This window comes from Larus michahellis, chromosome 2 (genome assembly GCF_964199755.1).
Source record: "Larus michahellis chromosome 2, bLarMic1.1, whole genome shotgun sequence".
Taxonomy (NCBI): domain Eukaryota; kingdom Metazoa; phylum Chordata; class Aves; order Charadriiformes; family Laridae; genus Larus; species Larus michahellis.
This window is the reverse complement of record NC_133897.1, coordinates 31162525-31183462: the sequence shown is the minus strand read 5'-3', so window position 1 is coordinate 31183462 and position 20938 is coordinate 31162525. Positions and strand designations below refer to the sequence as shown.

The window sequence follows — 20938 nt, the reverse complement described above, 5'->3', positions numbered from 1 at the left end:
CAACAAACGTACCTGGTTTTATTAGGTAAAATAAAAATCATATTTCTCATGATGGTATCATCAATCTCTTCTAGGTTTTGTTTTCTTCTGGAGCTTTCGTTCGTGCTGATGTGAGTGAATGGGGAATGAGCATAACAGTTAGGGCACCCAGTTCAGATTACAGACATACGATGGGACTCTGCGGCACCTTTGACGGAAGTGCAGAGAATGACTTTCACACTGCAAGTGGGGTGGAAATCCCAAACCATGCTGATGTTCCTTTTTCTTTTATTAAGGAGTGGAGGTAATAAAATACTTCTGCTTCAATCAAATGTCATCATTTTTGGTTCAACCTTTCCTTCACACTCTTAAAAACTTGTCAAAATAATAACAATAAAATCTTTCTAAGTTTTGAAGTTCATGTTAGAATGCCATCGTTACGCTCCATAATTAATTTCAGAGAAAATAGAAACTGAAGTGCCAAATTAGTATTTAAGTAGTATGATGTAAAATTAGTTTGAGTAGTTTTTGAACAAAATATCAAGGTATACAGAAAATATCCACTCTTCTCAAGTCTTCTATTATAAGTTAATCCCATGGTTTTGTGATTTAACTGGTCTTTGAATATAACCATGTGCTGCAGATTCTGTGATCTGTGCTGTAGAAGCATTAAACAACAAAAAGCAAAACAAACATTAATGCTTTACTAAAACAATGAAAATAGTTCAGATACAGTTTCATCTGTTTCTTTCTTCTCTAGAATTTCACCAGGAGATAGCTTGTTTGACAAGACACCTGCTTCCTTAACATCTTCTAGAAAAATAGTCTTCTGTGACTGTGCACTTCACGATGCTGGATTATATCGATCAGTGAATAAACTAGAGACAGTTTCTCAGTCAGAACATGCTCTGTCTTGTAAAGAAAGTGAAAACGGTAGATTTCTTTCTTTGATACCAGGACTGGATGTCACTGCTGAGTATCTCAGTCCTGTTGATCTTGTGAGAGGCTTAAAGAAACGTTCATCTGCACATGAAATGGATTCACCTACGCTTCTGCAGGGGGAGGATAATCAAACCAAACTCCACAAAACATCACTAGCAAACACACGTGTCTCTGCAACCTCAGTGGGAAGTACTGGTGTAAACAGAGAAGGAATTTCAAGCTCAGGCATTAGAAGAGATTCTCACCGTTACAGTAGTCATCCTCACAAAAGCCAATCTGTTACAAGTAGGGGGAAGCGCCAAAATTATTATGAATACCATCCGGTATTTCTATTCCAGAGTCTCAGCCAAACAGACTTAGAGGGATACAGTTATTTTTTCCCAGAGGACCATGCCACTGACACAAACCAAAAGTTTCTTCCTTCTTGGCCCACACCTTCTGGCCTCACCGAGTCTAGCGCTTTATTACTATGCCAGCAGGCAATAGCTAATTCCAGTATAGGAAGATCTTGTGGTGGCCTTCTTGGCAGGCGAATAGAGGATGCGATCAACATGTGTGTTAAAGATTTGCTGCTGAAAGATGACCTCAGTTGGGCAGAAGCTTCCTTAGCTCTTCTAGAGAATGAATGTGAGAAAAGACTTTTAGAAGAAATAAATTACAACCGACAGGAACTTGAAGGGTCGGTTGAGAGCCTCCTTACTGCATTAAAGTGTCCCAGTCTCTGCAGCGGTAATGGGGAATGTGCAGAATGGGGCTGTGCATGTTTTCAAGGCTACAGCTCATATGACTGCAGCATCCTGTCTGGTAAGTGGGAGGAAAAAAAAAGAAATTTACTTAAATAGCATTGTCAATGTTTGTGCAACATATACATTTATTTTGCTCCCTTTCTCTCCTGCTTTTTTTTTTTGAATGCTGACAAGGGTTCCCTGCAGTAGCCTTGTTCATTATCCAGCAATTTAGTTCCGGTTTAATACAGCCATAATTGTTTTCTGCTCAGCCTTCCTGTTTCCGAAGGGAAAAATATGGGCTTACTTTCTGGTATGTCAGATTTAAAAAATTTACCACTCAGTGAGTTTGCAATCCAGGGTATTGCCCCAAGAGATTAGCAGTGTTTCCACGCGCTGTCTTCTTCAGGGAAGATCTGCCACATCCATCCATTCCCTAATTTTTTATAGTCTATGTGATCCTGTTTATTAACTGTAAGTGGGAATGTTTTTCTCTTTGGTGATGTTACATCTCTGTAAGCTAAACGTTAGATGTGTTGGGATCAGAATTGGTGGTGAAATAAAAAGAGGTACAGCAAATAATGCTGGGCAGGGTTTATTTTTGTCTTTTTTTTCAGTAAATAAGACATTCACTAAAAATTCAGTTAAGCTGGAAAAATATGAAAAGTACTACAAAAGTCAAAACCTTTTCAAAACAAAACCTGTTTGTTTTGCAATGATGTTTTTGTTTTAGGGACCCCTTTAAAAGAAACAGAGAAAGAGGTAAGATAATAATAAAAAGAAATATTTTATTCCTCTTGAAGTCAAATGGAACTGGTTTTGCTTCATAAAAACTATTTTTGAGTGTTGTAATTTTTGACAGTTCATTTCCTGAAATAACTTCCACCTGAGATTTTTTTTAGTCTTTAAACAAAAAATTCCCATTATAACTGTAACCTCTCCAATTCCTATTACTAGGACCTGAGTTTCATTTAGATTTTATTCTGCAAGTGTGATGTAAAGAATCATAGATGAGAAAGCAAAACCCATATTCACAGGTGTTTGTTATCAGGTGAATATTTTCTCTGCTTCATAATGTTCAGGTTTCAAGAGAAGACAAAAGCTGAGTTTTTAAAGCTAAGATTCATTTTAACAATAAAAAATGTTTCTGCCTTTCTTCAGCTGGGTCCAGGTTTTGCTGTTTTTGTAGTTTTCTGAGTTGGATAGAGAAATAAACGTATTGCTTGATGTAAATGCACATGAATGGGTTAATATACTGACATTCATTGTCTAATCTCTGCTTCGAAGACCAGGCTCCAGAAATTACAGAGCTGGAGAATGCTGGGCTGTGCGATATTCGACAATATGACTGCACGTCAGTGAGAGCTTTTGGACGTGGCTTCAGGGAGTCATTGAATCTGAAATGTGAAATTATCAAATTACAGGTAGGTCTCCCTGAATAGTAACAATTACATTTTAAACTTCTTGGAGAACAAGGGAAAAAATGTCTAACGTATTATTCATTGATGTGGGTACGACCCAATGCTTTAGTAGAAGCTAAAAGCAAAGGCACTCAGCACTTTGCAGCAGACACTCAAGTCTCTGCAAGATTGCCATTTCCTCCACGATAAGAGAAATACAAAACATAATGGGAATGTTCATCAGCCGAGAGGGAGATAACAGCATACGGCAGCTATCCATCAGAAAAGGGCAAGGGCAGCCCTATTAGTAACAACCAGTACATCGTCGTTCGGTTTTTTAAGTGCTTGTGGAGAGGAATTGAAGTACCACTTCTTTGAAAAAGGACAGCAAGGTTAAAGACGTTACTAGATTTCTGTCTCAAATCTGATGCTTGAAATAGCCCTTTTATAAACAGAATAAATCTGTTACGAAAAGAGAGGGGCATTTTTGATGTGTTGTCCGTTTCCCTGGGGTAGAATACGACGGCTATTTAAAGATATATCTTGGCTCTATACCCCAGGTTTGAATGGGAGATTAAAAATGTTGCACTGTAAACTAAGGAATCTGTATAGAGAGACTGTTGTTACTCAAACCTAGAATTTGCTCAAGGCAAGTTTACAAGCAGTTTACAAGTGTTAGCCTGGAATAAACAATCGGCAATTACAAGTTTTTATGTCCTGTTAGACATGAGAATAAAAAAAAGCTTCAAAGTAAAATTGGATTTCATTGAAGCGATGATGGTAGGGGCTGGGGGAGATGGCAAAAGGGGAACCACTCAATGGTAAAATTTTGTAATTGAGAAAAAAACCTTTCCTTAGCTAGTTCCAGCAGATGCTAAAATTATTTTGACAGATTAGGTAGTGCTGGCTATAGATTTTTCTTAAACACAACATGTATCCACTCATCTGCAAGTTGGCTTGAAATGATAAAGTCGAGAGTAAGTTTACACTCCATTAGGTTAAAAGACTTTTGTACCAAGCTCACAGTGAAGCAATTATTGGGAGTTCACTTGTCACAGTTTGAAGTGTCTCAGTTTTAACTCATGGCAAGATATTCTGATATAACACCCTTTGTGTTATACTGCAAAAATTTTCTATTTAATCACCTTTATTGATGATATTCTCACTGACAAGAGCCAGGTTAGAAAATGAACAATATTGTTGTTGTCTGCAGTTGAGGAGGAACCTGAGAACTTTTTCCTTGAAAATACAAAAGAAAGGGTGTTTGGTTTGGGTTTTTCTTTGTTTTTTGTTTTTTTTTGTTTAGTTTCATTTGCTTAATTTTCAGGCCAGAGTAATAATGACTTTATGGAAATGTCAACAGACTTGCAACAGTATAGAACTCTGTGTATTCTGAGATTAAACTTAAATGATCAAAATTTCATAGAGGAGTCTTTTTGGCAGAATTTAGAGCTAATACATACTGAATTTCTGATTTTTTTTATATTTTCACTTTTGAAAGGTTAAATCAAATGTATTGTCCCTGGACTGTCCTACCATGTTGGGAAGGATGTAGGTCTCGTGATTCAGAAGGAGGTGATTCAGAGCATTCTGTATTGAAATACCTCACAGATGCAGGACTGCTACATGTGTCTTGATAGAGGTTTGGGTAGGACATGGCCACGGAATCTATCATTACACAGATCCAGAATTTACTGAGATTTTTGTAAAGGATAAGAGTATGTTTAACCTCCCCAAAATGAAAATACAGGTTTAGTTCCTTCTTATTTACATTGAACTGCAGAATTAATTTTTTCTGTGAACGTAACAAGCTGGAAGGCTGCTAGATCTCAGGGTCTTTTAACTGACTTTTGAAAGGTTAATACGTTTTTGAAAAAAATGTCTGAACTTGCCTCCATCCATACTTCAGTCAAATAGTATTATCATCCCTATTCCGTTACCCTCGGCTCTCAAGATGAATCCTTGGATGATTTGTCCACACTGCAGTTTAGAAGAAAAGTCTACAGGGTTAATGGTGTCATCTACTGGCTTGTGCAAGGGCTTAATGGCTACCTGCCAGTATTCCCTTAGCACCCTGAATGATACCTGAGCCCTGCCAAAAACCTCATCTGTTCCTTCAACTAAAGCTTGTTCTCTCCCGGGAGCAGGGGTGGAGAGGAACAGAGGCACTTCCACATCAGATCAGTGCTGCTAGAGGATCACCCACTGCTTAACCCTGCCATTACTCTCCAGCTGGAAGAACTGTTTGTCCTTGGCAATGCAGTGCCAAAGGGCCATGTGGCAGCAAAGACTTCTCTGCCTTTTCTTCCACAGTGGCAGGCTTAGACAGAAATCTATGTGTGCAAATAATGGCATTTGCTATTTCCCACTGCATTCTAATCCAGAGACATTAGACTCATTCAAACACTGCAATACATGTGGCTTTTTTCTCTGATGAAAATATTTTCATAATGCATTTCACTGAAAAACAGATTTTCTGTCTTAACATTTAGTATAGTGATAGACAATGGATTCCCGGAGAACCTCTAACTATGCCAGCTGCCTTCCAAAATGCCAGGACTGTCGACTGCCAGTTACCAAATGATGGCCAGCAGTCTGATGTCATGGATCTGGTTGATGATAAACCCATCACCCGGTGGCAAATAAAGGTACTCGCAGAAATTTCAAATATTTGCTTAAAGATATTCCTATTAAGATGAAAATACATCACATATAGATATTTTCCTTCTTTTAATGGTATTAAAGGTGGAACTCAGCTTGCTTACCTCAGGGTCTCAGTTTCATCATCTAAGCTTAAGTGTTGAGTGCCATTTGAGAGTGTTCTTCTGCAAGGGGACTGGTAGATACAACGTAGGACCTTCAGAGACACAAGTTCTTCAAGAGTGGAAGTTAAAGGCCAGGAAGTTACCCTAGAGCATTTCAAATGGTGCATTTACGTGGCAATTGAGCTGAGCCCAGTCTACATGTGTGAAACCCTGTGTGAGGTGGATATCTGAGTTTCATAGAGAGTCAATAAGGTCAATAGAGCCTACACGCTATTCAATTTACCCTAAAGTAGACACCTACATGTGGTCGGTCAAATATCTGCCTAGACTTTTTGACAGGATTGATTAGATTTCTGATGACTAATATAAGAGTTTGAACAGCTAAATATAGGTGTTTATCAATGAGCTGAAGCTCATGCTAGCAGTCCACACCGGTGATACATTGATACCTGTATGGGTTAATCCATTTTTACTGTACATCTTGCAGATCTCTAATGACGGATTCATTTATAGCAACTCTAAAACAATGATATTATATGATGGAGCCTGTCAGACATGTGAACCACAAGAATCTGGGTTATGTACGTTAAAGGTATGTATTTCATTACTCTCTGTGTCTATTCTGAAAATACACATCTTTTCAGGCAAAAAGAAATCTAGAAAAATCAGCAGAACGTGCCCTGCTCTGGTTTACAACAGGGATTTTCCAAGCAGAGAAATGATAATGACAGAAAGAGAAGCAGGGATGAGGCAATTCTGAAATAAAAAAATCAAAACAAAAGCACTTAATGTAACTACCAAATAAACCCAAACATACCGTTGGTTGTTTGGATTCAAAAACAACCTTAGTTGTTTAGTGAAAGCGCAGAATAGATTTGATTTTATTTGACACTTTACAAATTCATCCAGATTTGCTGTTTGATAACAAAAAAATAATGAATCACATTGTCATTTGTCTAAAAGGAGAAAACGTGCAACATAGATGGACTCTGTTATGGTGAAGGTGACACAAATCCAACCAGCCCTTGCTTACTCTGCAGACCTGACATATCAAAGTTAACTTGGTCAGTTGTTGAAAGTAAGTTCTAAATATTTTTTTTTATATATAGCAAGAAGTTGAAAATCTACAAAGTTTTTAAATTTATGGAAATAGTGACATTTTAAGTTTAGCTAGTTAAGCGTTTCATTTAAAGTTTAGTACCCACTACTTTAGCTTGTAATTTGATCTTGGTTTTCATCTGACATTTCTCCTAATTTCTGAAAATGATATTTTGTATTCCAGACCATACATATAGAAGTTAATTATCTTTTGATAATTGGCACATCTACATCCACAAATGTTCGTCTTCAAAATTTAGGAATAAAAGATATTTTCCAACAAATGACTCTGATACCAAATGAGAACACAAACTGAATTAAATGGCGTATCATATTTATTAGACACTTAATATCTGGACATAATCCACATCGATGGCATAGATACATGACCTAAACAAAGGCTTGAAAGTGTATCCAAGGCTGTCATACTTAGTCCGGTTAGAAACCACGCTATGAAAAGAAGACCCAAGTCTAGATTCTTCATTTTCCTTCTCCATAGTACAAAGTTCTAGCCTAGAAGTTGTAGCTCTTTTGGCTCAGATCTTAGGCTTTGGATATACAAATCATATTGGTTCCTTCACAAAATGGGACGTCTCTTGGGGCTTTACCAGCCTGTCCCATCAACCCAAGTCCATAACATCTCAAATAGAAGGGTTCCATCAGTGTTTTCATGGATGGATGTGATGGCAAGACTCTGCCTGACTTGGGAAGGGTGCTGTATGAGTGGGACTTCTGTTGCCTGTCTTGTTAAAATTTTTTCTACTTCAAACTTGTACTGAAAGCCCATGTAGCTTTACCTATTCCAAAAGAATGAAACCTGAATGAAATAAAACTCATCCAACAGTCAGGGAGTCAAGGGATTTCCATATTCTTGAATCTCCTGGAATTCAATATTGCTGAAGTCAGAAATGGGAAAAGAATGTAAAATAAAGGCAATTCCCCAAAACCAAGGAGCACAGCCTCTTCCCTGGAGTGGATGACATCAGGAACAGGGTGTCAGAATCTAACAGCTGAGATACTGATCACAGATTCTTCTTCCTTCATGGTTTCTGCCACAGTGGGTGGCTTCCTGCCTGGAGCGATCACTTCCCTGTAACCCAAAACTTAGCAATCCTTATCACCTTCCTATGACCCAACTTCAAAACCTACACTCTTCCCAGGGCTTCGGCTTCTCTCTTTCACAGAACTTGTCCTGGTGCTGCGTTTTGCTTGTTTGTTTTCACCTGATGTCTCTAGAAATGGAGTTACTCCTGCCAAATAGGTTAGAGCTCAACAGCGCGGGCATCTAAATAGACTAAGACTTATCATTGAGTAAGTTGCTGTGTGGTTGAAATCCTTCCTAGGAACAACGAGTGAATAACTTATTCCATCACCTCATGCTCAGTTTTGTCAAGACAGTCATTGCAGCCCATTCCCAAGTATTGCTTAACAATGTCTATTCATTTGTTACAGGCAACACCAATCACCTATGAGTTTTATGGCTTCCTGTACTTTCATCTGCAAACTATCTCAGCATCATAAAAATACAGTGGTTAAATTTGATAAATTCTTAGTTCTTTCTATGTATAGATACACTGCACCTTTACAAGCTCTTGTGTAGTATAAGTAATTTCTCGGTTACGTTGTTACAGTTATAATGAAAATATCTAGTGTTTTTCCTGTGCCATTCAAATGACATTAGAATTTAAGAGAAAGAATTACATGTGACTTCCTTAATGGAAAGATACGCTCCTTTTAATTTTTATAAGTATATTGCAACTTTTGCTTAAAAGAGGAAAATATCTCCTTCGTTACAGACAACCAGCCTCCGGTGCTTGAAACTTTTCAGGGTATGCTACAGACTTTTTATGGAGAAGATTTTGTATATCAGTTTTTGGCTTCAGATCCAGAGGGCTCTGCTATTCATTTCACATTGGATTCTGGTCCAGAAGGTGCCAGTCTTTCCCCTTCAGGTCTCCTTTTGTGGAAAGCTGTGTCAATGAATCTCCATAAATTAAAATTTTCTTTGACAGATGACTGCAATGCGAAGACTAAGGTAGAAATAGAGGTAATGAATATTACAGTAAAATGATACCTACTAGTCAGATGTTTAAGATATCTAATTACAAAACTCATCGCTAGTTCATTAAAAAAAGAAAACTGTCTTATTGGGCATGTCTTGTAGGTCAGTGTAAAATCATGTGATTGCCTAAATAATGGCTCGTGTGTGACAAACATTAATTTCCCACCTGGAAGTGGAAGATATCTTTGTGTGTGTGTGGCTGGATTTGAAGGTGATCTCTGTCAAGTGAATACTGATGACTGTAAACTTAACCAGTGTGGTATTGGCAGATGTGTGGATGGAATAAACAGCTATTACTGTGAATGTCCACCTGAACTTCAAGGTAAATTACTACTTTATTTATGCACATTTATCACATTTAGTGATAAATAGGAATTTCTATTTTTATTTCTACATTTTTTTTTATTTTTTGACTGTAAATAGCTTACTGTTAAAGTATGGAGAAATGTTATGTCCTTGTGACATAGTTATATGATGTACTTCAAGATATTTCTTGCATGAATACAATGGTTTGTATTATGAGAGCAAATTCCCATTGTTTTCCTCGGCAGAGGTAAACTTGGCAACATGGTGAAACATAGGAGTGATGAGTTTGGTTACAGTGTGATTCCTCCTATGCCTACAGATAAAGATATAGTCCCCACAGCCCATCTTCTCCACATTCCACAGTAAGCAAGATACTTCAGATGAAAAAACGTGAATAGCAAACCTAGTCAGCTGTACTTATTAGCTGTACTGAAATTTGTTGCACTTGATATTTCAGCACCTGCATACATTCTGCCTTTACCTTTTATAAACACACTGTCAAAGTCTAGCGACACAGTATTATAAAAGTAATAATCTGTATTTCGATGCAGGTAAAAATTGCCAAGATGATGTCGATGAATGTGTATCCAGTCCTTGCTTCCCTGGAGTACTTTGCTTCAATACTTTTGGTTCTTACTATTGCGGCTCATGCCCAAATAATCTGCAAGGAGATGGGAAATCATGTTATGGTAAAATTATTTGGTTTTCAGAAGAATGCTATTATCTTATTGCCATTCAGATAAAATATCTTTGGTTGTGCTTCGTGTTTCTAACAGTAACTCTGAACTTTTTTCAGTAGTCAGCAAAACAGGACTCTTTCTGACTGTTGACGTCTGGGAGAGAATCTCAGTTGATGACAACATCAGACTGCACTGGGTCACATAGTTGTAAAACACTTTTTAGATGACTAGAAAAAATAGATACAAAAAATACTACAATTCTTTTATATAAAAGTAGAATACAATGAAATGGTGTTTTTTTCGGCATTATTTTCATAATATGAGCTATTATTGTATTAGATTTCTTAACATAGAACTGTTTACCCAAGTCAAGGCACTTGCCAAATAAGGTGCCCAAACATTTATTTACGATGCAATTACTGAATAACTTGTATTTTTAAAATATGCTATTGAAAACTATTAAGAAACAGTTTTTGCTCTTTATCTGCTTTCTGAATTTTGATTTTTATGTACTAAAACTTTAACTCCGTAATTTATTTGCAGTTGAAACAAAAGTAACTGCTAATGTGCCTTCATATCTTTTGTTTTTAGAAAGCTTTGAAGACACTAATGTTGAAAGAAAGGATTCCACAGGAGAAATTGGAGGGAATAAAGGTGATTTTTTCATGAAGAAAATGGAATTTCTGATTCACATACTGATAAGAATATAGCTGGCAAATAAAGGTTCTAGTCAGTTTTATGTTATTCACTTTAATTTTTCAGTTTGACTCAATTTAATTCATTACTGGCGTTGTAGTATGGTCTGAAAAATGAGACTGAAATGTCAATATCAACAAATCCCTTAGGTCAGTCAAGTCATTTTATTGACAGTGTGATGTATGACATTCTCACCGTTGCCTTTTGTTTTTGTGACTAACCACTGACATGAAATAGGTAACATGGGGATAGGGACATCTGTTATATGAGATAAGCAAAAGTTTATGGCATTACGTTGAATGCCATTTTCCTACTTTAACTCAAAGGAAAGGTGAAGAATATGGCAAGTGAACGTCTTAATTCCAAAACTCCATAAATGCCGTTGCCGGCATTTCCAGCTCTGTGCGTGCCAGGGCTTTCTTTGCAAGAAATTTTTGTGTGTCTTTTCCCTTTGTCTCTGAATTGTTAGTGGGGGAGGAGAAAACTCTTTCCCTCCACTGCCAGTGCTGGATAATTCTTCATCGGCTCCAAAATGGTTTGCTTTTCCTCAGTGGGAGACAGCACTCTGTAATAAGACTCATTAAGGTTTAACCTTTTGTAGACCATTTTCTAGTATTGTTCTAAATGGGGCTAGGGACAGCGCTTAAGTTGGTTGGATAAGCTCCTCCAGTTTCATTCTGCCCTGTAATGCTAAAAGCCCATACACGGCATTCCGCCATTCTGGGCTTACAATGCCACACTCCTTTCCACGACCCACCAGACCACCTACTTTTTCTGGGCAGAATGTAAAGAACTTTTCATTCACTTTGCACTCCTTCCAACGAGGAGGCTGAGTCAGTCTCCGCCGTTTATAAAACACATGAAACATCCCACTAATAAAACCCATCCAGAAACTTTAAGGAAGTTGATAAAAAAGTTTGGAGAGTAAAGCATGGTAATACTTTTGCTCCAAGGCGGTGGATTATTCACCTAAAATACTGTCTGTGGTTCATCAGTAAGTATCAGCATATATGTACTTGTGATTAAATATCTGCTTCTAGACTCGAGGCTTAATACTAGCGCTTAGACACACTGGTGAACCATAAGCAGTATCTTTTCCTTAAACACTGTTTCAGTTACCTAGGTGGAAGCAGTGTACGGAGCTGGTAATTTGCTCTGACAGTAAAGCTGTTTATTGACCTGGCATGGGAAAATCTCTGCTTTCTGTCTCATATATATGGCGCTTTCTCCTCATCTTCCAGCCAAGAAAAGGCCATGGTGAGGGTGGGGAAAGGATGCAGCCAGAACACTTGATCTTCTCCAATTCTGTCAGTTAGGAGTTAGGTTCTACTGTATACATATATTGCGATGCAGCACATGGAGAGGTGCCCTGAAGCACAGAATGAATGGGCTGTACATTTTTCTGTTCAGAAGGTGTTCCCCACCCTCAGAAGGAAAAAAAAAAAGAAAAAGTTTCATAATATTCCCGTACTTTTTCCCCTTCTTTCTTTCTAACATGCTGTAGGTTTTCAACAGTCATCCTTTGAGAAGGTTTTAAGCATCTCAAGCTATATTCCCAGTTTTACAGATGTCCCCGAGAGATTTATTTCTACAGAAATGGTCAGTAGCAGCACTCCACCAGTCTCCACGGTAAAAACAATCACCACTTGGAAGTCACTTAATTCTCAGAGAAGTGCTTCTGTACAACCTGCTGTTTTTGGAAACACTGCTCATGCTCTCAGCACCATCAGTGGTCGCCTTGCTAACATGGAAGAGAGTTCTTCAGTACATGCTGTGATGACTGCATCTTCACGGAGCCAGGCTCTATCACCTGAGAAGAAAACAAGGGCACAAGTTGAAGCCTACAGCTATTTTGAGACCAGCAGGAAGACTTCTCCCAGCAGCAGAACAAATATAGGCAAACGGCTTTCCTTGCCAAGCAAAGTTTTGAAAAGTGGAAATGCTCACAGAGTTCAGCACCTATTAGCCAAACATAAAGCGAGTCCTTTACCTTTTGTCCTTGTGGAAGTCACTGTCCCACCCAAAGTGCTTCCTGAAGAATTGAGTGAACTAGCGATTCCTAAAGCAGCAACCTGTACCGATTTACCCTGTTTTCCTGGAGTACCATGTGAGCCAAGTCAGAATGGAAGCGTGAAGTGCGGTCGTTGTCCTTATGGTTATTATGGAGATGGCTTCACTTGCAGAGGTATTACAAATAACTGCACTAACGGCTTTGCAGAAAAGAATCTTGTGACGTCTTTATAACTTGAAATTCCATTGTTACTGTGTGATTGGTGAAATGCACAGAGTATTGAATTTTCTCATTTTCATTATTAGTGTTGGCATAGCTTACCGGCTTTTAGTTGAATGGGTGCACTTAAAAATATTTTTCTGATATGTCTCAGGCTCCCCCTTTATGGGCAGGGACCTAATGAATTCTGTGTGATCTGTTTGTTATGTTAGGCAAGATACAGTCGTGCTGAAACGACACTTTCATTTTCCTTATTCCTTTCCTTATTTTCTTCATTGCCTTTCAGCAAGGTGTAGACAAACATGTGGCAAAAATATGGAGTGTGTGGCACCCAATATTTGCAAATGCAAGCCTGGTTATGCTGGTTATAACTGTCAGGCTGGTGAGTATGGCATTTTGATTTGACCTGTGGTAACTAATTTCCACAAATTAATCATCTGAATATCACTGTTGACTTTTCACACAGCTTTATGCAAACCTGATTGCAAAAACCATGGCAAATGCATTAAGCCCAATGTCTGTGAATGTCTGCCAGGATACAGTGGCTCTGCTTGTGAGGAAGGTAAGTAGAATATTTTTTGCCTTTGAATCCATGAATACCCAAAGGATTCTATAAATAACTTCCATGACTCTTCATTCTGACAGCAAAGAGGTGTCATTTTACTTTTACTTTAACAGAACTCTATGTTCTCATTGAGTAACATGTTGGTAGATACCCCACTTTTTTTTACATACATTGTAAATGTTGCTTGTAATTAGATGTTACTAAATTTAGCTTTCACAGTAAGTAGGGGAGTTCACCAGTGCATGTAGATGCCTCTAAACTAAACACTCCTGAAGAGTGGGAAGTCCTGTCTGGAAATTGTCTCAGATTTCTTCAAGGTGACCACCACTGTTGGGACTCTGTGTACTCTGTTGGAATTAAGTTTTGTTACTTATTCTTGTCAAAAGGCATTGCATACATCTCCTTATTTTATTTCCAGTTCTTTGCTCACTGTCAATTATTAACACTTCGCTTTTTCTAAACCATAACTAATCCATGCGTCTTTTTAGAGGTGATTCCTTGAACAACATAATTCTATATCTGCAGCACATTGTAAACCACCCTGTCAAAACGGAGGCACGTGCTTGGCCAGAAATCTCTGCACCTGCCCATATGGTTTTGTGGGACCAAGATGTGATACAAGTAAGCAAAAAAGCATGAGGGAAGAGTACAGAACATTCCTCCTCTTCTTCAGGAGCAAGAAAGAAAATTATGGTTTAAATTTTTGATGGACTCTGTCTAATGTTAGCAAATGACTTAATACCTGTGCCTCTTTGAAGGCTCCCATACTTGGGCTTTTCGAACGTTAGTTAGGTAGTATTTGCATGTAAACTTTGAAAACATAATTTACTATAAAAATTGCAAGTAGTTTATTATTTATGATTTACAAATGTGGAAACATTGTGCATGTTGCACATGTGATACTACCTTCAGAACAAACATAGTTGTCTAATATGTCCTTACAGCTTTTTAACTTCTATCATCTTAAATTTGTTCGAGGCTGGGATACATTCAGAAGTCGGTGTCAGTGAATGTCAAGTTAGAAAAACTGGGAAACTGAATTCAGAACCACACTATGAGGACTTTTTTTTTTAACCTGGCATGGGAATTGGAAAATTTGCTGTGATTGTAGCTGAAAAATTGGAATTAGTTAGTCTCACTTAAATTGTCTTTTATATATCAAATTCTACACGCTGCAATTTGGCAACTCCAAATTTTGTGTAGATTTCATACTGGTAATTTTTATCATCCAGAGAGTCCAAATTTAGACATGCTGTTTATATATCGTTCACCTGAATGTGCCACTGCATTATTGCCCCTGAATTGAGCAAGTCCTTTGTTCATCTCCTCCTCAAATCCCAGGACTCTTTATTCTCAGTTTTTCTTATTCTAGTTTTGATTCAATTAAAATAATGCTGCTCTTTGTTAAGCAATACTAAGGAGAATGAGCTGTTGTCCTGAAGAAGTGATTCACAATTTCCACAGCCATGATATTTTAATGTCTTTGCTTGTTAGTCTCGTGTCACTCTGCACACAGCTGCACTTGCTGAAGTGATGGAGGACACTTGAGTGGACTTTCTTGGAGTCCATCAAATCCATGATGTAACATGATGGATTTGTCTCTTAGTATTGAACTTCCCAATTTTTTTTAGAATTTATTTGAATTTTTCTAGATTTTTAACACTGAATATAACCCGACCATGGATAATTAATGGAAATACATTTTATTTACCTTTATAGTCTGGTGCTAGCTTTTTATGGCTTTGAGACTGGATTAAGCTGTTCAGCAATTCCTCTTCTACTAGTGGAATTGTATGTTATTTCCAGTGCTAATAATTGGGAAAGAATTGAAAAACCAATCAAGCATAATTTGTAACATATCTCCTCCTCTCTCTCCTTCCCCCTTTTCCTCTGTTTTTGCCCATCTTCTTGGATGGTAGTGGTTTGCAACAGACACTGTGAAAATGGTGGCGAATGTCTTACTCCAGACATCTGCCAGTGTAAACCTGGGTGGTACGGACCTACGTGCAGTACAGGTAACACTCCTGCAACTTCCATGTTCCTGGGAGAGTGTCTGTAGGACCTCCCATAGTTTGAAGTGTGGAACCGGGTAGCTCAGACAGCAGCAATGGGCAGCTGCTGACTGCTGCAGAGCCCCTGTACGCCCTCTTGTCTCTGCGTGTTAGTTCTGCTGCTGGCAGCAGCCTCTGTAAGTTCTTTACCATGAGGGTGGTGAGACACTGGAACAGGTTGCCCAGAGAGGTGGTGGAGGCCCCATCCCTGGAGACATTCAAGGCCAGGCTGGATGAGGCTCTGAGCAACCTGATCTAGTTGAAGATGTCCCTGCGTACTGCAGGGGGTTGGACTAGATGGCCTTCAAATGTCCCTTCCAACCCAACACATTCTCTGATTCTATGATTCTAATACTGATCCTAAAATTTTGGGTAAAGATTTTATATGAATGGTACTACCTGCAGTTATCTTTGGTGTTTTAATTCCTGTCCTTGCAACAGGAGTACATATTTTATAGACTTTGTTTGGATATCATACTTCCCACTCTTCCTGACCCTGTTTCTGCAGCGATGTGTGACCCTGTGTGTCTCAATGGCGGTTCCTGTACTAAGCCAGATGTTTGCCTCTGTCCACGTGGATTCTTTGGTGCCCACTGTCAGAATGGTAATTTCTTTCTTTCCCCCTCCTCTCTTAGCTGACATTATGAGCAAATCTGTGAGAAAACATTGTTGTCTTAAGACAATCAAGTCACGTCCCTGAGAAGTGGTGCAAAACAGAGATTGCATTGTTTTTTTAGATTTTATGGCTCCTTCAGTGAACGTCCAAGGAGAACGGAGACTCAAAATTTGCCTTGTCTTCCGCTCAACTTTTGAAAAGTGTTCAACCCAGTTCCATTGTATGTTATATAGTCTGGTTACTTGTGTACAAATACAGTTGCCAACCTTGACCCTGTTCCATCTGATTTTGTCTTTACTATTGATGTAAACACCAATCCACGTTAATATGATTTCTATGAGACAGTGCTGAACTTCTCTATAAGCTATCAGAATTTTAGCATTGCACTCCTGTTTCCTAGAAGTATATTGCTAAGTCAAACAAAATGCAAACTACAGCCTTTTCCTCCTGTTTGTGTCTTTTAGCTGTCTGCAGCCCGCCTTGTAAGAATGGTGGTCATTGCATGAGAAATAATGTCTGTACTTGTCCTGATGGGTACACAGGCAGAAGATGTGAAAAAAGTAAGCCAGTGTTAAAAGCCTTCTACGATCCAAAAGTAACCAATAAATTATTCTGTAATCAGTTAAATATACTAAACAGCAGGTGGTTTTGATTTTTAAGGTGTCTGTGAGCCAAGGTGCATGAATGGAGGAAGGTGCGTAGGGCCAAATGTTTGCTCTTGTCCTTCAGGATGGAGAGGAAAAAGATGTAACACTCGTAAGTATCTTGTAGTTAACAGGAGAACCATACCTGAAAAGTAATATATGACTAAAGGACAACCCTGTTCACACAAGTAATATGAAATTAGCACCAAAGAATTCAAGAATATGCACACATTGAAAAAATAATGGTCTATAACTTGGTAGCAAAACTGAGGATGGAGAACAAATACCATGCAGTTTCTAGGCTAAATCACGAGACCGAAATATCTCTTAAATTCTTGTATAGCAAGTAATATTTGTTTCTTTCTTAATTCTTGTCAAAATGAGAAACATGTATTTCTGCAAAGAGCTGAGTCAATAAAGTGAAAGAATTTCAATTTGTGCTGTAGGATATAAAAGCAGATATAATAGAAGAAGTAGTGCAGCGAAAGATTGGAAAACTGTGGAAACATGGTGGGAAATGATTGGAATAGAGGATGCAATGGGCACAAGCTCTTTAGGACAGGTAGAAATAGGACTGTGATGGCAGCAGAGGCGTGGGTCGCACTGTATCATAATGAAGATATTGATGGCGCATAAATAAAGCGTGGCAGCGTGGATAAAAGCACAGTGTGCATGAAAAGCAGCGTGAGGATGGGTGGTAGAAATCCAATAGATAAAGTGTTAGTGTCTGTGATAGTACCCACCCGAGGCTCAGATATTGATATGGCCAATGAGCTCTCTAATGGCATGGCGGAAAAACAATTTTCCCTGTATGACTCTCCGTCATTATTGGAAAGTTTTATTGAAAAAAGTATTACCCATATTGACGGGGGTGAGATATTCCTGGACACCATGGAAGAGAGATTTGATTATCAACTAGTCAGTTAACCAATGAGAAATAATAGTGGGTTAGGTTGTGGCTTAATAAGCAGGGATGAATGTGCAGAAAAATGGGTCATAGAAAATAACTTTTGGATCAAATGTTCATGAGTTGTTTCACCGTGTGTTTAATTGCGTGTTAGACAAAAGATCTCTCACTAAGGTGTGGGCTTTAGAAAGGTCAATTTGGAAAAAAATCAAAGATACGTAATGGCGCTGACTTAATTCAGTATTTCAGGCTTTTGTAGCAATCTGTGATGCATCAGAACATCTCAGTGTGTGCTTTGGCTGTAGGGCTTTTTATTTCTAGTTGCCTCTCTTCCCTTCCTTCATATCCTGATGATCCTAGATGGATTTTCAGTGAATATGATGTGACCCTTGTGTAGGGAAAGCACTCAACCTCTCGTGGGCATGTAAATAATAAGTAACAGTAATCACTTGGGTTATAACCAAGCTTTGTGATGATGTCTGTGCAGCAATCTGTCTTCAGGAATGTAAGAACGGTGGGGAGTGTATTGGACCGAGTACGTGTCATTGTCCTCCGCAGTGGGAAGGAATCCAGTGTCAAACACGTAAGAATGACATCACCTGAAGCCTCTTGCCTCAGCACAGTTAAGAGTGCTTCAGCAACACGCAGTGCCTAGAAGTCCTTTGCCTTGGTTGTATTTTAACCCAAATCTGTGTCAAAGGCAGGATGAACAGTAGAGATTCCTCTGCCCCTTCTGAAGCCCTCCAGAAGAATGTGACAGTAGTCTGGGACCATGGCAGTATGCAGTGGCTTGTTCTAACACTGTATGCTGCTCTGACAGCCCTGTAATGCTGTTACCCCTAATGCCTACCCCTGTAGGATGCATTAAAAACCACTTTACCCATGTCCCTGTCTCAGTTTCATTCATGCCCTCAGCGTATTCCCACAATAAATCTGCATCAAAGCACGAGGGGGGTGGGTTGGGCATAAGAACATTGTTGGCTCCGCACGACTGTGAAGTCTCCTTAGACTGGGGGGTGTTTCCTTGTGAAAATATCTTGCAAGTTCTCAGCTCCTGTAAGCAGGCAGAATAAGTATATAGAGACAGTAGCCACTTTTCCTTCACCAAGTTGTTGTAGTGAATAAAGCCACATACGTTTCTCTTATTTCAGCTGTGTGCAGCCAGAAGTGTCTGTTTGGAGGCAAGTGCGTATTGCCTAACGTATGCTCCTGTCGTCCTGGTTATACTGGAGCCCTCTGTGGGAAGAAAATTCAGGTACAGGTAGACATAGTGATTTGGGAGTCATTATCTAGTCCACCCTTGTCCAATGAAGCAGCACAAGATACATCAAGTGTGTGTCTAATTTCTTCCTTTCAGTCTCCAGCGAGTGAAAAATTCATAAAATTCCTAAGAGCAATTCCAGCAATTTATAGGCTCTAATACAGAATTGTTCTCAACACCTAAAGTAAATTTCCTTTGTTTCAAATTAAGCCAATTACCTCTTGTCATTCCCTAAGTGGCTGCAGCAGGAATTGATAAGGATCCTCTTCACAACAACCACTATTCTCTTTTCCAGCATCTGGCCCCATTTTGGGAAAGAGTATCCCACTGCTGACCTTCTGAGCTTGCATTGACACAAGCCATGATCTTTTTCAACTAACTGTCACTCAGTTCATCCCTGTTCCTTATCCCTAAGCGTAACTTTTGGGAATAGCTTTACGTTTTGCATTATAGTGAGTGATGACCATTTCTCTGTTTTGTCACGTAGTCTTCTGTTGTATTCCTTTGCTTCAATGCTGACAGTCAGTCACTGAAGGAATTTAATTAAACATTTCGTTACAGCTAACCTTTTTTTGGGATGTCTGAAGTAGAAAGTATTCTTGCGTCATCTGAGGTGTTTCTCTTCTTTTCTCTTCAACATATTTAGAGGCTTTTCTGGTGCCAGCAGGATTCCTTTGGTGGAGCTAGGACATCGCCTAGCTGGTTTTAGCGCTGCCTGCCCGTGCTGAAATTTACATTCATCCTTTATATTCATCTTTAATTTCATGCCACCGTTAACACCTGTACTGTCTTTTCTTTTAAAAACCATTTAGTTCTTTGGTCTCCTGCTGCAGCCAAAATAGCCTATTCTGTTCTTCCCATCTTTCCTTTGCTTTTAGTACGTTGCTACATAGTGTCTTTTGATATAAACCTGTAATGTCATTGCTAGACGTGCAGGCATTTTTAGTGAGAAACGGGTAAAAAACAGGGAACACAGCAATGGTTCGACTTTCACCCAGCCTCAGTTTCTCCCAGTTGAAACTACTCGAGAGTTCAAATCTTTTTGCTGCTTTCTCAAGTCCAATACACAACGCCAATACCATTTGTGGTCAGACATATTTGCTACAGATGGGGCAAATGTGTTTAAGAAATTGAAACAATTAATAAATGCTTTTACACAATATAAAACTACACATCCTATAAAAATAAGACCATGATGTTTGCAATATGGATTTCCAAAATGTGATCTAAAAAAAGGAAAGAATTTTGATTTAAATGTTTACATGAATATATGCAAAGCATCAGTATATTTTTAATCTAGAAAATAAGTTGCTGATGAGTCAGACAGTGCTGCATAAATACACCAACCAAAATGGCACATTTTCTTAAAGAAATAAACAGGCTATAGCCACAAATTTAACTTACTATTGTGTTTCTGCGTATCAGGAAAGCAGAGATTCATTAAAATAGTTTCTTAATCTTTACCATAAAAAGGGGCTGTGTCATTAAAGGCTCTTTCTACATTTTTTTTTCTCCAAGGTACAAAGGCATCGTGGTTGAAGAAAAGAAGCGTATCAATTCAATTGCAATGCTGCATGGATGTATGAGACTGGAAAGTAGCAAGAAAGTTGAAGGCAGTTGCAGAGTTTATTTAAACGAAAGCAATATCCAGAAGCATTATTTTAAAAGATTCATATTAGAGTCATGAAGTTTGGTGAGCTTCAATACAACAACCTTATAGTCATTATGTATATTTCTATAATTTTTGCTACCTCGTGCACAAACCCCACAGTCTCTGATTCTTCACTGGGCTCACGAATGATGCAAACCCAAAATTCTGCAGTTTATTGATGGAGTCAACGGGACTACGAGATTCCTTTTTGGGAGCAAGACTGTAACAGCTGCTAAGTGTCTCTAGGAAAGAAGGCCGCGCTTCGCCACTTGTGAATGGTACCTGCTCTTTTTAAACACTGTTTACATACATATTATTGGGCTGTGTGCAGAAGAAAAAGCAGAATTATTTTTTTCTTCT

General features: G+C 38.6%; 1 protein-coding gene across 1 annotated transcript in view; it reads left to right on the top strand.

Annotated features, from left to right (window-relative positions):
- The window catches only part of VWDE (von Willebrand factor D and EGF domains), a 40417-nt gene extending 19951 nt beyond the window's left edge, over positions 1-20466 (top strand). Inside the window, exons 11-31 of the mRNA XM_074573522.1 lie at positions 75-283; positions 740-1725; positions 2934-3070; positions 5539-5694; positions 6299-6403; positions 6775-6889; positions 8706-8956; positions 9074-9293; positions 9829-9966; positions 10549-10611; positions 12158-12838; positions 13170-13265; positions 13350-13445; positions 13974-14069; positions 15368-15463; positions 16008-16103; positions 16580-16675; positions 16776-16871; positions 18154-18249; positions 18818-18921; positions 20446-20466. Coding sequence (XP_074429623.1) covers positions 75-283; positions 740-1725; positions 2934-3070; positions 5539-5694; positions 6299-6403; positions 6775-6889; positions 8706-8956; positions 9074-9293; positions 9829-9966; positions 10549-10611; positions 12158-12838; positions 13170-13265; positions 13350-13445; positions 13974-14069; positions 15368-15463; positions 16008-16103; positions 16580-16675; positions 16776-16871; positions 18154-18249; positions 18818-18921; positions 20446-20466 — 3954 coding nt within the window. The remainder of the gene's footprint in view (positions 1-74; positions 284-739; positions 1726-2933; positions 3071-5538; positions 5695-6298; positions 6404-6774; positions 6890-8705; positions 8957-9073; positions 9294-9828; positions 9967-10548; positions 10612-12157; positions 12839-13169; positions 13266-13349; positions 13446-13973; positions 14070-15367; positions 15464-16007; positions 16104-16579; positions 16676-16775; positions 16872-18153; positions 18250-18817; positions 18922-20445) is intronic.
- The last annotated feature ends 472 nt before the right edge of the window (positions 20467-20938 follow it).